This window comes from Syngnathoides biaculeatus, chromosome 4, assembly GCF_019802595.1.
Source record: "Syngnathoides biaculeatus isolate LvHL_M chromosome 4, ASM1980259v1, whole genome shotgun sequence".
NCBI classification, from domain to species: domain Eukaryota; kingdom Metazoa; phylum Chordata; class Actinopteri; order Syngnathiformes; family Syngnathidae; genus Syngnathoides; species Syngnathoides biaculeatus.
The window spans coordinates 4,234,071-4,248,649 of record NC_084643.1 but is presented as its reverse complement, the minus strand read 5'-3'; the positions used below and the strand labels follow the sequence as shown (position 1 = coordinate 4,248,649).

At 42.7% G+C, this 14,579-nt stretch overlaps 2 protein-coding genes across 8 annotated transcripts in view; both read left to right on the top strand.

Moving 5' to 3' along the window:
- Positions 1 to 4,042, top strand: part of srrm4 (serine/arginine repetitive matrix 4) — a 41,319-nt gene extending 37,277 nt beyond the window's left edge. For 6 of the 7 annotated variants that reach the window (XM_061818190.1, XM_061818191.1, XM_061818188.1 and 3 more), the window contains 4 exons: positions 216 to 383; positions 506 to 610; positions 818 to 964; positions 1,834 to 4,042. In XM_061818190.1, coding sequence (XP_061674174.1) covers positions 216 to 383; positions 506 to 610; positions 818 to 964; positions 1,834 to 1,960 — 547 coding nt within the window. In that variant the 3' untranslated portion in view covers positions 1,961 to 4,042. Of the gene's footprint in view, positions 1 to 215; positions 384 to 505; positions 625 to 817; positions 965 to 1,833 lie in introns of all 7 variants that reach the window. The other variant, XR_009794753.1, reaches the window with a different exon arrangement.
- A 1,388-nt stretch (positions 4,043 to 5,430) lies between these two features.
- hspb8 (heat shock protein b8) lies at positions 5,431 to 13,514 on the top strand. The gene is made up of 3 exons (XM_061817423.1): positions 5,431 to 6,166; positions 8,884 to 8,947; positions 11,573 to 13,514. The coding sequence occupies exons 1-3, from the start codon at positions 5,752 to 5,754 to the stop codon at positions 11,742 to 11,744; spliced, it is 651 nt and encodes a 216-aa protein (XP_061673407.1). The 5' UTR covers positions 5,431 to 5,751; the 3' UTR covers positions 11,745 to 13,514.
- Positions 13,515 to 14,579: the final 1,065 nt, after the last annotated feature.

Genomic DNA, 14,579 nt, shown 5'->3' with positions numbered 1-14,579 from the left:
CAGTGGGGAATATTGGTTTGAAATACTATATGAATAAATTGAGTCATACTTATTTTTATGACATCCATTGATAGCACTGTACACCAACGTTTTGTATGGAGATTCAGAACAACCCTTGACGAATGGCAAAATATCTCATAAACTGCATTAATGGCCCCATTGTGTGGTTGGCGGGAATGAAATTTTTAATTTTAAAAAATGCGCTTTCGCCACAGAGAACATGAGGCTTTGGGATATCGGTTCAATCCAGCAAGATCTCCTCGGACCTCCTCCAGGGGGCAACCTCGCAACGACTGCCGTCACAGACGCGGGAGGAGCAGATCGTCGGGAAGCTCCAGATATACGGGACAACACTCCCCAAGCTCGTCGCCGTCAACCGCCAGGTCCGAAGTTCCCAAATAGTTGATAAAAAGTCCACTAAACTAAGCGATTGCATTTAGGGTGTAACTTCCGACACAGCCGAGTCCTTGCGGGGATCTTGATTTGTTGGCGGTTGTCATTGCAGCTCCTACTCTCGCTCGACGAGCTTTTCACCAGACCTGAGGCGGCGACGGGGCAGGTTGAGTAGTGTGAGCTCCCGAGGAAGCTACTCCAAATACAGACAACGAAGGTCAAACAGTACATGTAAAAGAACATGCTTTTACATAAAATGTATCAATTTTAGTCCTGTTGCATACATCGTAAGAGGCATTTCACAAATATTTACGAAGACCCCATTAGTAAATAGACGATAAAATGGGTCCCTAAGATAGACCCCTGTGGCATGGGAAATCCTTGCACAAAAATGCAACAATCGACGACCCATCTGATTTTCCAGGTTGCGATCCAGAGAGCGAGCATCCAGCTCCAGAGAAACAGAAGAGCGCAGGGTCGGCAGGAAGAGGTGGAGACGCAAGTCCTACTCGCCCATGAGGAAGAGGAGGAGGTACTCGCCCAGCCATCTGGAAGCCCGACGGATAACCAGGTAGCCTTTTTTAACATCTCACCTCATGCACGCGTCTGCAGATATATACATGGATGGATGGATGGATAGATAGATAGATAGATAGATAGATAGATAGATAGATAGATAGATAGATAGATAGATAGATAGATAGATAGATAGATAGATAGATAGATAGATAGATAGATAGATAGATAGATAGATAGATAGATACCCTAGTATTTGACGAAATATTAGGAATAAAAGTGAGGAAAAACCATGAAAAAATTATGCAGTTCAGGGGATCCGGGATTTGAACCCCAGTCCTCAGAACTGTAAGCCAGATATTTTCACCAGTCAATCACAAAAATAAAATAGCATTGGGGAAAATACAAGAATATTGAGGAACATTTGAATAATATTAGAACGAAAAAAATACACCTAAATAAAATACAAAAATAAATAAATAATCAAGAATATTAGAATTACAAAAATCATAGACAGAAACGTACATCAATATTGGAAAATATACTACACAGACATATACAGAATATACAGTACATATTAGTGAGGAAATATTGGGTGACACTAATATGAGTAAAGAAAATTGAGAGAAAACTAGAAAACAACTGGATGAAAAATACACAAATTAAAAAAAGAAAAAAACAAATTTCAAAATTCTGACAAAGGTGCAGTATATTTGGTAAATTTTAGAGGGCAAATAATATTTTCAGATATTAGATGGAAAAAGAGTCAAATTTGAAAAAATAAATATCCAAATATTTGAGACAGATATGTGTAAATAAATCACATAAAAACATCCAGAGCATTAGCAAAACATGACATCAACATGTTATGAAATTAGTAAAATGCAGAGACTTGCAAGCATTTCCCCGTTTGGTGGCCCGCAGCGCCCGCAAGAGGCCCGTCCCGTACCTCCGACGCAGCTCGTCCTCACGGTCTTCGTCCCGCGGGGGCTTCAGCCGCGCATCGTCGTGGAGTTTCGGGGCAGCCCGCCGTAGCGTCAGCAGGTGTTAGTTGCACCCCCACACACCCCCGCACCCCACAAAAAAAAATATCCAGCCTCATTTCCTGGCCGTTGATTATTAGCTGTGGCACCCGAGACAAATCCATCTTGTTGCTGCTTTTTATTTTTTTTTATTTTTGAGGGGAAACTCTTCTTTCCCCATCCAAAGTCCTTTTCAGGGATTTGTTCTTTTGCTTTTAAACAGTTGAGGAAGTTTAGAGGGCATCAAGTTCAAAATGTGAGAATATTTCCAAATAAAACAAACCTAAATGTTTGCTCATTGAATATTTCATCTTTGCCGAGCATTCAATTGAATCCGGGTCGATGAGATTTTCAAATCATTCGTTTTTTTTGTTTAACTTTTCCAAAATGTCGCTGCGTTGTTGCTGTTGGGGTTTGTTTGTCGTTGGCTAAACTGAAAGAATTAATCGACCGCCCGCTTCGGTCGGGTCTGCTGTCTCCAGTGGCGAATGTCAAATGAAAGCTAGTGCAAACAATCCAAAAATCAGAAGCGCAACATCACTGCAATGGATTTCAAAATTGGTTTCAACTCATAAATGAAGCATCTGAATACGATTGAATATTAATGTAGTGTCTCCAAGTGCAGACGGACATATGTACGGCTTATTTCAATATTTATTGCTTTGTTGGAGTGGTCAATCTCTCTATGCAACATCTCCTTTTTGTTACCACGCGCGCAGTGTAAATAATTCATGTGCTTGTCTAAAAAAAAAAAAAAAAAAAAAAAAATAATCAAAGAAAAAGTTGGCCTTTTGTTTTATTTAAAAAGAGGATGATGAATAGTCCACAAGACCATAGTCCATCCACAAGAGCCGCCAAGCTACTAGCTTTGCCGGTAAGTGGATCCACTCCGCTACCGTTAGCATAGCAGCCAGTGGACTATTTTTTGGCTTGTGTGTAAACGTTCTCGTTTCCCCAAAAAAATTATAAATAATCATTCGACTTTTTGGAGGTTTTTTTTTTTTTTTGCTTGAAGTTGTGTAAAAATATCAAATGCCTGCCAAGTTACAGGGTTAGCGTGTAAGTAAAATGTCTTCGTGAGGGTTAGAACAACATCAGAGAGGCTATTTGTTAGCTTGTATGCTAACCTTTTTCTAGCCTTTGGCATTTGATTTGTTTACTTTCTTGCAGGGAGTTTTGTGACAATACAGGATAGCTACCTTTCCACTACCGTTAGTGGTTTAGAAGAATTCTTTTGTGCTTATTTGGGATAGTTGTTACGAGGCTAATCTCCGCGCTAACCTTTTGGAGTCTGAAAAATAAGGAAATGTATAATTTCACATTATTTTTGCTCTTTTGCCTGAAGGTATGCGAGAATGATGACTTGCCTTAAGGTGCTATCTGAGCATGTAAGTAAAACATCAATGCTAGGATTAGCACAGCATCCAGTAGGCAAATCTGTTAATCTTTGTTTCCCGAAAAGCACAAAAAAACCCTGAAAAATGTGACATTTATTTTTGGACTTGCCTGGCATTAATTACGTGAGAATACCTTTTGGGTACCAACGAGGAAATCTGTTACAGTATCTTCCACGCTTTTGTAGCTGTGAAAATGTGTTGTTGTTTTTTTTAGTTGAGCTCATCTTAACGGCGACCAAATAATGATGAGTACATTTTTATTTTGTCGCTTTGCTGTTGCCGGCTGTAGTGTCACTTTTGTGCTAAGATAAGCGAAGCAAGCTAATGATGCGCTACGGCGCGGTGTCCTTGTCAAGCATTTCAACTTCATCTTAATACAATCTGAAAATGACTTTCTGTTGTCATGTTTCACTGGATGTCAAACGTCAAAATAATTGTGGTGTAAAATTGCCGGGAGTTGATAATAATATTATTAATCAGAGATATGATTGTACAGAGGAGTTTTGTCGCACGGTCCTGTGATGTAGATATGAATCTGTATGTGGTCTTGTACTGTAAATATGCAAAATCTGTGCCATATGGATTTTTTATGTTTTGGAATGATGTGACAAAAAAATATAGAAATGTTTGTGTTTGTACGAGGCAGTTTTTGGAGCACAATGAAGGAAGTGAAACCGTTTGTTGAAAATTGGCAATAATTTCCCAATAAAACTCTGACACATCCAGTATTTATCTTTCTATTTTTTCTTCCCCTTGTGGCCCCAAGTCACCTTTTCGTACAATTGGAACAATTTTCTATTAAGATTTTTTTAACTTTGAAGTAAAAAGAACAAATATATAAAATAGTTAGCAAATTAATTAAATTAATGCACATTTATTTAATGAACAAATACATAAAATAAAATAGATTTATTATTTTTTTTAAATTTCCAAATATTTCCTCATACATTACTGAATTTATTCTTGGATAATACTGGCAGTTTTCATGTTATAATATGTAGTTTCCTGATTGGCTGCAAATCTCTCAATATTCTGAAAAATGTTTGAATTGAGTTTTTGCAAAATTCACAAGTCTTGTGATGTAGCGGCAATTTTGCATTATGCATTGATTTGTTTTCCGCTAATTGTATTGTAATTGTTTTGACTGTTCTTTCAAAATGTGTTTTTTTACTCCATTAAAAATATTTTTGGTAAAATTGTAAGGCTAGTTAAGAAAAAAAAAACAAGAAAACTGGTAAACAAAAAACAAACTGAAATTCAAATAAAAAATTTCCTTTGTAAGATTTTGAATTATTGCTCATAAAATTGCGCAACATACTGGTTCAATCCTTTCAATTTGCTTATTCGATCCTGTACATGATTAAAATGTGTTACATTGACATGTACGATTGGATCTTTGATGAAAATGATGGCATTTTACCACATTTTAATCAGATGCAATCGAAAATGAAGTATTTTATGTCAGTGTGTGACCCTAATCCTTTAATCTGCCCTAAATCTCCCCCCCCCCAAAAAAATATAATTTGTCACCCACCAACTTTACAAAAAAATGATCATTGAATATCTCGCTGTTTTTGATTTTTACCAAAGTTTTTTGAAAAAGAACTGGAAGATTGTTGCCAAGTTCTAATTTTTTTTTTTTTTTTAACCCGTGACAGAGTCCAGATTTTGATGTTGACAAGAACAAAATGAATGTGGCATGAGGTTGGTCTTAAAAGATGACCTCACACCCCCCCACCCACACCCCCACCCCGACAGCCCCATCCAATTCTCCAAATGTTGTCGTAGAATTGTGACAAAGATGACTATTAATTTATCCGGATTGTGTCCCCACGCAAGCCATCCGTCGCGGTTTCGGGCGCGTCGTCAACTGCTGCCGTTGCGTTCCCACTAAAGACGAGCAAAGCCTCTCGTGAGGCCCGAAAAGACTCGGCCGTGTTTGTTTTGCGGCCCGGAACGCGTGCGCTGACTTCAGCCGCTTGACTCGTCTTCTATTCGAGCCAGCGTGACTCATTTACCCGAAGGGGGCGCACGCTGTAAAAAGTGTCCCGGACGACAGTTGCGCATCTTGAAATCAAGTTTTTGGGGGGGGTCATAAAAACGAGGAGGAAAGAGTTATTGAAGTGATCGGAGGTAGATTATGTTCGCTGTTTGGAGTTTTAGGGCCCTCTGAAATAGTTTGTCAACTCTGCGCTGGGTAATTTTTTACAGTCTTCCACGCTCCTCGGGCGCGTTCCAGAGTGCGGAGCCGCTATAAAAAGAGAGCCACTGGCGGGGGTTGGGAGGAGCACCATTCAGTCCTTTTTCTACTTTAGACGCGGACGGTGATGCGCCAGCAGCTCCGCGCTCCTCTGAAGCCTTTCGGGACTCTTTGGTGATACAAATCGACTCGATTCGACGGGCTGCGTTGACTTTAATCGGACATGGCCGAGGGAGACTTTTACACCGTGGGCGGGCGCCAGCGGTTCCCGCGGGACCCCTTCGGCGAGTCGATGGCCTCGCGCTTCCTGGCCGATGACGACTTCGGGTTACCGCCTTTCCCGGACGATCTGTCCGCGGACTGGCCCGGCTGGGCGAGGCCGGGCCGGCTAAGCTCCCGCTTGAGCTCGGCGGCACCCTTCGGGAGCGGCCTGCGGGCGGCTTTCCCGGAACGCCGGCAGCGCCAGTCGGGAGTGGGGCCGACGCCGTACGCCGCCGGGCGTTACGGCGACCCGTCGCCGGGGAGCTCGCCCGGCGGTGGCGCGGCTGGGGAACCGTGGAAAGTGTGCGTCAATGTCCACAGCTTCAAGGCCCACGAACTCAACATCAGAACCAGGGAGGGATTCGTAGAAGTCTCAGGTGAGCAACAAAATCTTATTCTTACCATTTTGCACTTTTTTTTTACCCCCTTTTCGTACTGAAACTGGAAAAAAAGTTTCTGTTCCAACATTTATCCGTTGTGTACTCTTTGTGCATTTTTGTCAAAATTAAGTTTATTCCTGTAGTTGAAAGAGAAAAATAATCATAGTCCTAAGAACAAAAATGTATGGTTCAGTTTTCTCCGTAGAGGTTTCATCTTGTTTTTTTTTCAAGGAAAATGTTTTTTTTTTCACACAGATTTTTTTGTAACATTTAGAACTTATCATTCAATTACATAGATTTTTTTTCAAATTTAAAGTTTAAAATTTATTCAATTTTTTCATTGTGATTTTAAAAAATCCTAAACAAAATGGCATAATTAAATCCTACATGACATATTTCTTATTTTTGTACTCTGGTCTGATTTTCAAGGAAAATATAGAATTTTCAGATTTTTGTAATATTTTTACTCAGTAAATTACAAAAACTTTTTGAAACAAAATTTTCAAGAATGTATTCTTTCAATTTTTTTTCATTGTCTTACAATTGCAACAATTTTCTCAATTTTCTAAAATGATTTCAAAACTACAAATAATTTTATGTACTTTTATATCTAAAAAAATTTTCTCTTGAAAGTCCCAAAAAATTCTCAATACATTTCCTTTAAAAGTTTCATATTTAGATTTGTAATGTTCAGATTTAGTTTTTCTCCCTTCAAAGCCAAACAGTTTTTTCTTCTCTTCTTTTTTATCAGGACGTTCACATTTTATGTTGATAATCAGGAATTCCTGGTTGCAACAAAAAAAAAAGTGTTTTTGTTTTAGTTTTAACTTTGGAAAAAGAATCCTTTTTGAAAGATCAAAAAATTTATCATGTGTCAATTTATTCTCACCTCTTGAAAAAAAAAACATTACATTAATTTTTCCACCTTTCAAAAAATATTCCCTTAAAATTCTAATCTATTGTAGAAGTCCTCCAATATTTTTTTCACTTTTTATTTTTAAAATGGTTACATTTATTCTTAAAACTAATCCTTTTTTTTTAGGGTTAGGGTTTATTTTCTGTTTGAATTTTTTTTTTTTTTTTTTGATAGGAGATTTTTGTCATCCCAAAACATTTCTAATTGGATTGGAAATCCAAAACACTGCGTAGACCTTTTGACCGGTATAAATATTCAAATTTACTTAGAATTGAAGCTGTTTTGTTAGTGTTTTTCTTCCAAGCCCACTTCATTTCAGGAACTCCCCCCCCCCTCCCATTTTTAAATATGTTTTTGCGCAATCATAACTTGTGACGGCAACCAGTTCCAGCCATGGCGTCTCCTTTGACAAAGGATTTGCGGTTGGCGGTCGGACACCTGTTGCGCATTCCCGGAGCGTCGCTGTCGTTCCCTCGGCGACGAGCCGGATTTAGCTTCGAGACGCCGGACAAAAGTCTCGCTGTCGTCGAGGCAGCGGACAGAACGTTCTGGAAGTTCCGTGTCGTCGGCGTCTCGCCCGTTGGGTTCTGTCGCTCTGTGCCGCAGATCGGGAGAAGTTCACCGCAAATTCTCCGGGGGCCCCGGACCTCCTTGTAAAAGTGCGACACCATGAGCGGTAAACTGAAGATCGGATGTTAGCGGTGCGACTCGTGCGGCAGTCGGGAAGTCACAAATACTTTTTGGAAAGAAAAGTTGAGGGAAAATTCAAACCGCAAAGCTGCTATGAGTTCGCAACATGAATTTTCTCAATCATTCGGAGACCCCCCCCCCCAAAAAAAAACCTCAATGAGCCCTGCCTGAAAAGACAGGAAGTCGGCCATTTTAGTTATCAAGGTACATTGTGAAGGCAACTTTCCAAAATATGGCCCTCAAAGACACTTTGGCATAGCGGCATGAATTTCATAGATCCACACAAAATCTTAAGAAGCCACGCCCAAAACCACACAGGAAGTCTGCCATTTTCTTTTTGTGTCATCCTCTAGAATGATATTTCACAGAATCAGCCCCAAAAAGCCGGTTTCCTTTTTCGACATATATTTGGTACGAAGAATCAGGAGAAGGCCTACAAAAAAGTCTCGGCAAGACATTTTAGATTGAAGTGGCCCTTTTCACTTTTCACTTCGTAGCACTGTCAAGAATTCGATTTGTTCTTCTTCTTAATACTCAACATGAATGTCGTATCAGAAATTCTTTGTGTGTTGTCACATACTTGGCCATTAAATCTGATTCAGATTGCGATTTTGATTTTTTTTTTTTTTTTTTTTTTTAAATCCAGTTTGATTTATCAACCCCAATTTTGCAAGGGGGGGCTGTCTATTGTGAGTGGAGCCAGCAAAGATTTGTCAAAAGTCATGCCCCGTCTGCCATTTAGCGCTCGAGCAGCCATTTTGGGCACATTTTGGCCCTACGGGTCTGGTCCGGGGTCAACAAGCTCTGACGTTGACCAAGCACGCCTGGCGTTGGGGTGCGTGCTTGATGACGCGCGGCTGTTTCCAGAACACGTTACACAGCAGCTTCGGAATGCGCGCCGTCCCTCCCTCCTCCGTCACTGAGCACACAAATCGTTGTTGAGATGCCAACGAGCAGAGCGTCGCTTCTCCTGAACTTTTGCTCCGGGGAGGGGGGCGCCGGGGTCGAAGGAGGAAAAGACGGAAGGAAAAGGGGGATTGGCAACACTAAAATAGCCAAATCGTTTGTTGCGCGTTCACCTGACACCGACTTGTCTTCTTCCCGACAGGAAAACACGAAGAGAAGCAAGAGGAAGGAGGAATCGTCACCAAGAATTTCACCAAGAAGATCCAGTGAGTCAGGGAATAAAGAAAAGGGGAAAAGTACAAATTTAAGGCGGGTACATAATATGTGCTGGTGTCGATCAGCTTTCGAAACAAAGCATCTTTGACACCCACAATCACGCCGACAGACAATTGAATTCAATTCGCTCAACCTCACGCGTGTGTGTCGTCTGGCGGTAAACTACAGCGTGACGATCCAATGAAACGGTTTCAATCTGCGGCGTTGCTGCTTGTTAGCAAGTCGAGTTGATTTCATACAGCGAGTACTTGCAAAAGTCCACACGGGCAGGGCCGGGATTTGAACCCCGGCTCTAACCACTTTGTCCACCGTGCCACTCCCGTTACGTTACTGTGAGAAAATCTGTCATTGGGTGACAGTTCCGCTTTGGAAATGTGGCGATCTGAATTTTAGATGCATTTGAGAAATACTTGTTTTCACGTCACTTCCTCTTTTTGAATCCGACGCTTGTGATTGGCCCGTGTGCCGTTCTGCAGTAGTCTCCAAAAGTGACCTATTTTTCCCAATATCAATTCCAAGCACCACATTGTGGCGCAATCTAATAGTTTGTTTGAAAATTTTCAAACAGTTCAAGGCATTGCTACACTTTTGAACACATAATGAAAAATTCCTTTTTAAAAAAAATCATTTTATGGGACATTAATTCACTTGTCTGTCTTATAGAATACAGTGGTACCTTTATTTATAAAATTTATCCATTACGGAAGTCATTTTGTATCGTGAATTTTCCGTAAGTAGAAGCGCATTTTACATGTAAATACCTTAATCGGTTCCAAGCCCCCCGTCGCCCCGCCAAAAGTAAGCATTTAAATGACATAATATGAAGAATAATAAAAATGATGTTCATTTACCTTTGGCGTTGGGCAACTATGCGAAGAGAACAAGCAAAGGGCATCATTTGGGACAGAAGGGCAGGCAAAGTGTGACAGCCAAGGGAGAACATACATCCCTGCGCACACAACTTACTTCCACTAAAGTTTCTTGGGGCCCATGGTGAAGAAAGATGGAGAGATTTGCAAAAAAAAAACACAAACGAAAAAGTTGTACTTTTCCGTTGTATGCTAGCTTGTGACAGTGCTAACGTGATTCAAGGACAGTCGAGTGTCCAAGTGTCCAACAAAAAGCATCATGAGTAAAGATGCCTCCTAGCCAATGGGATGTCAGGAAGATACTACGGCGATAGCCAATGGGAGAACAGCGCTATCACGCCACACAAACCAAGATACAGGATGTTTACATTTGGTGGAATTTGAGGAATCCTGCACCATTTTTTTCCCTTTTTGTATCCTGAATTTTCCTTCGTACCAAGAGACAATATTTCTCCAAGGAGGCATTGCGTAACCTGAATATTTTGTTACTGCACACGTTCAGAATTAGAGGTACCACTGTATTATGTTATTGTATTATATGGTTATCTATCACATATCTGGTCATATGACACCGGATTGTCTAAAATGTACACGTTTGTGATTAGGTCAACATGCTATCATGTTATACACATACTGTAGCAGTATTACTGCATTTTTTAAAAATCATGTGTTGACATTTTGTCATGTTTTAGACTTCCAAAAGAATTATCTGTGTTTCTTTTTATGAATTATATTACTTTGCAACTACAGTAGTTGCACTCCTGTGCCATTTTCCACCGGGTGACTTGTAAGCAAGTTCGAAGCTCGTCCGGTCCAAAGGTTGGCAGCACGCTAGGCGAATGTTTGGCGGAGCGCTCGTCTCGGAATAGCCGCCCTCAGCTGTCGCTCGGGTGCGCCGCGTGCCCCCGACCCCGATCGGATGCCCCCCCCCACTCCCGTGACTATAAATAGCCCGGCCGGCATTCTGACTCCCCTCGTCTCGTCTTTTCTTCTAATGAGGAACATTCCGGCCCCCGACGGCCATATTTGGGAAACGCTTTGCACGGATCCTCGCTTTGGACTTTTGGCAGCCTGACACGAGCTTTTCAAGGCTGTTGATTTTGATTTTTTTTTTTTTTTGAACCGCACACTCGGACGAATTATTTGCGTGATGGCGGAGGATATTTCAATGTTACTGTGAAATTGATGAATTTGATTAACAGCAACAATAATTCATTCTCGTCGTCGCGAGGCTTTTCTCCGGCCAACGTGTCCAATCTCTATATAAACGCTGTACTTTATTTTAGCAAGATAATAATTCACATGCACATTTTTATTTTGTTCTAATTTATTGAAGTGCAATATTAGCTGGGAGAGTCACTGATGGTGTCGTGGTACACACGTCCGCCTTTGGTGCGGACACGTGGGATCGATTCCCGCTCAGTGATGGTGTTGATATCTGCCCTGCGACTGACTGGCGACCGGTTCAGGGTGAAGTCCACGTTTCTAACGAAGCTAGCTAGGATAGGCTCCATCTTTCCCGCAACCCTTCTGAGGATAAGCGGCCGGGATAATGACATGACAATATTAGCTGGGGTAAAGTCCAGCACGCCCGGGACCCTCGTGAGGTTAAGCGGACTGGAAGATGAACGAATGAATTACCATACACTAAAATTATCTGACATAGTACATATTTAAACTAATTTAAAAAAAAACATTTGGTTATTCTTTTTAATTTGGTTATTTGTCTGTTTCCCCCTACCCCAGGATCCCGACGGACGTGGACCCTCTGACGGTGTTCGCCTCGCTGTCGCCCGAGGGCGTGCTCATCATCGAGGCTCGCCAGACGCCGCCATATTACCTCTTCAGCGACGACGCGCCGCCGCCCGAAGAGGACGCGGACTCCGCCCCTAAGATCCAGGAGGCGCCGGTGCATTAAACAAACGCACTCTCTTTCTCCCCCCCCTTCGCCTCCACTCTCTTAGATTCAACAAAATGTTTTTTTTTTTCCACATTGTTTATGTTTGATGAAAAAATGTGATATTACGGTGTTGCACATGATTGCCCGATTCCGTGACATCATGCAAAGATGGAAGCACTGAACATCGGAGAGGCTTTTGTACGTGAATGACAATTCCGTTGATTTTGAACCCGATTGATTTGGGACTGATCCAAGGAGGGGTTTTTGTTTTTCCCATGATCAGCCATTGTAACAAGTACGCGGTTCTAAATTTATCTCCATTTTTTTTGGGTGCCACACCAGATTTATTATTTTTTTTTAATTCCAAGAAGCCGAAGGTGGCCAGGGTCAAGGTCAAATAGCCATTTTCGACCTTCACCTTTTACTCAATGTCAGCGCAAGAACCAGATTGATTTCCAATCTTAACTTCACTTCAGAGAACCCCCAAAATGTTTTCTTGTTGTTGTGTGTGCTATTTTGTAAATAGTCTTCACGTGGAATCTTAATCTGGATTATTCGTGTAAAGGATTGTGTTTGCATTGATTTCTTTTGTAATTGAGTTTGTTTCTGCTGCAATAAAATATCCATCTATTTTCTCAAGCCGCTTATCCTCACAATGGTCGCTGGAGTGCCGGAGTTTATCCCAGTTGCCATATTGGACACTCTAAATTGCGTCTAAAAGTGTGATTGTGACTGTTGTTTGTCTCCATGTGCCCTGCGATTGGCTGGCAACCAGTTCAGGGTGTACCCCGCCTCCTGCCCGTTGACAGCTGGGATTGGCTCCAGCGCTCCCCGTGACCCTCGTGAGGATAAGCGGCAAGAGAAAATGGATGAATGGATTGAACGAGATTACGATTTAATGAGTGGGTGACTGATAGCGGCGTCCCTCCGCTTCACATTCAATCATTCCGCTTTGGACTCCGTCGTCTACGCCGCGACATTTTTCCAAATCTGGGAATAAGTTGTCGCCGCGGCTGCTTATCCGCCGTCCCCATGACGACGGCGGGCGCCGGCGGCTGTGTTTCCCGTCTCCTCAATTCACCTGCGAAGATAAACAAGGCGATTTGTTCGTCTCGCACCTTCCATTTATTAGCAGATCCGCTTTTCAGAGGCCCCGCTGGAGCTTTTCGGGACACGACGACATGACATGGGACCGCGCACGTGCCTTTGTGCGCCAATGCTTTCTTCCCAGGTGCGAGTACACAGTCGTACTACGTGAGTATGTAATACGACCGTGTCCCACTCCAACGCCAAGGAGAGATTTGCTGCAAATGAACTCATTCAGACGGCACGGTGGCGCACTTGGTTTGAGCGTCGGCCTCACACTTGTGAGGACAAAGGTTCAAATCCTAGCCCCGCCAGTGTTGAGTTTGCATGTTCTCCCCGTGCGTTGCCGGCTTTTCTCCGGGCAATCCGGTTTCCTCCCCAAAAACTCGCATTAATTGGAGACGCTAAATTGCCCATAGCTGTCATTGTGCCCTGCGATTGACTGGCAACCAGTTCAGGGTGTCCCCTGCCTTGCCTTGTGAGGATAAGCGGCTAAGAAAATGGGTGGACTGATGGATGGAAACTTTTTAAATGTCACATCTTTCGCAGTTCTTGGGTCCTGCTTTCAGAACTAGTTTTTCCTCACAAAAAGAACAGCAGAAACTCTTTCCAAACTAGTTTTGATTTGATGGGGAATATTCAAATATTTGAATACGGGCTCTGTTTCAATTCAGGGTCGGACTCCAAATCCCGATCCGGTTCCATCTGGGGATTATGATGGAAAATAAAGATTCAAAGCTATAAATGCAGACTCCAATTCCAGTATGCACTCTGATTGCACTCTCACGCCAGCTTTGATCAATTTTCTTTTGTAATACTTCACAATAAAGTTGTTGGCCCAGATAGTCGAGCAATCCCACCGCCGCCCGTCACCCACATTTGTCACCATCGGCGTTTTATCATTCCCAGACGCAGTGGCCATTTTTGCATGCGCCCCCTGCCGTGTCCTCACAAGGGAGCATCAAACCAGGACCCTGAGCATTTGGGAGGTTCCTGGCTGTGCGGGACCTTCCCCAAACAGAATCTTGAAAGAGAAACTCATCCACCCCAGCAGACAAAATAATACCTGGAAGGAAAACTCCCCCATTGCCCACCCCATTGTCAATTCTTTTATCTAATACGTGGACGTGCTGCATCGGGTCCCAAGGGATGACGCCATTTGCACCAGGACCGCCCACGCGGTGTCCTTTCTTCTCCCACGACGACTTCCACCTGCAACTGTGCGACTCTTGCGTCCGTCTCTCGTCAGGATGTTTTCTTGCCCAAACACAACTTTAAACAGTTCGGCTTCAAACAATCACGTCGTCGGGCTTTCGTCACACTCGTTAGCGTGGCATACATAGCAGGTCTGGTGAGCTGGCTCCGGGACCCACAACACGAGAAAATTCATCAACTTGGCCATTGGGCTGAGTCCTGATAAGTCCTGGTTCTAACTTGCCGTTGGGGCCCACTTAGGTCAAAGTACCACTGTGGATTTTTTTCTGGAAAAAAATGAAAAAAACTGTTGCTTTGGAGAGTAACTGCACTGAATAAACTCCGACCTTTGTGTGTCCCCGGGGCAGCGAAGGCTCCGGTTGCGCGTCGCTGACATTTGTGACCGGTCCACACACTTGCGCGTGTGTTCATTATTCATTTTGGCGTCTTGTTGCCATTTCCTGCCCACCTCCAGGTGATCGCTGAAATGGCTCCGACGTGACTTTTAGCCCAAGTTGGTGTGTACGCCACGCATAAATCTGAACCGCATTGTCCATAGCAGCTCAGTAGCGC

What these genes read in the sequence shown, in the direction of transcription:
- hspb8 (XM_061817423.1), top strand. Translation starts at nt 5,752, where the DNA reads ATGGCCGAGGGAGACTTTTACACCGTGGGCGGGCGCCAGCGGTTCCCG. An exon ending in GGGATTCGTAGAAGTCTCAG is followed by an intron (nt 6,167 to 8,883) that starts GTGAGCAACAAA and finishes TCTTCCCGACAG; the next exon opens with GAAAACACGAAGAGAAGCAA. An exon ending in AATTTCACCAAGAAGATCCA is followed by an intron (nt 8,948 to 11,572) that starts GTGAGTCAGGGA and finishes CCCCTACCCCAG; the next exon opens with GATCCCGACGGACGTGGACC.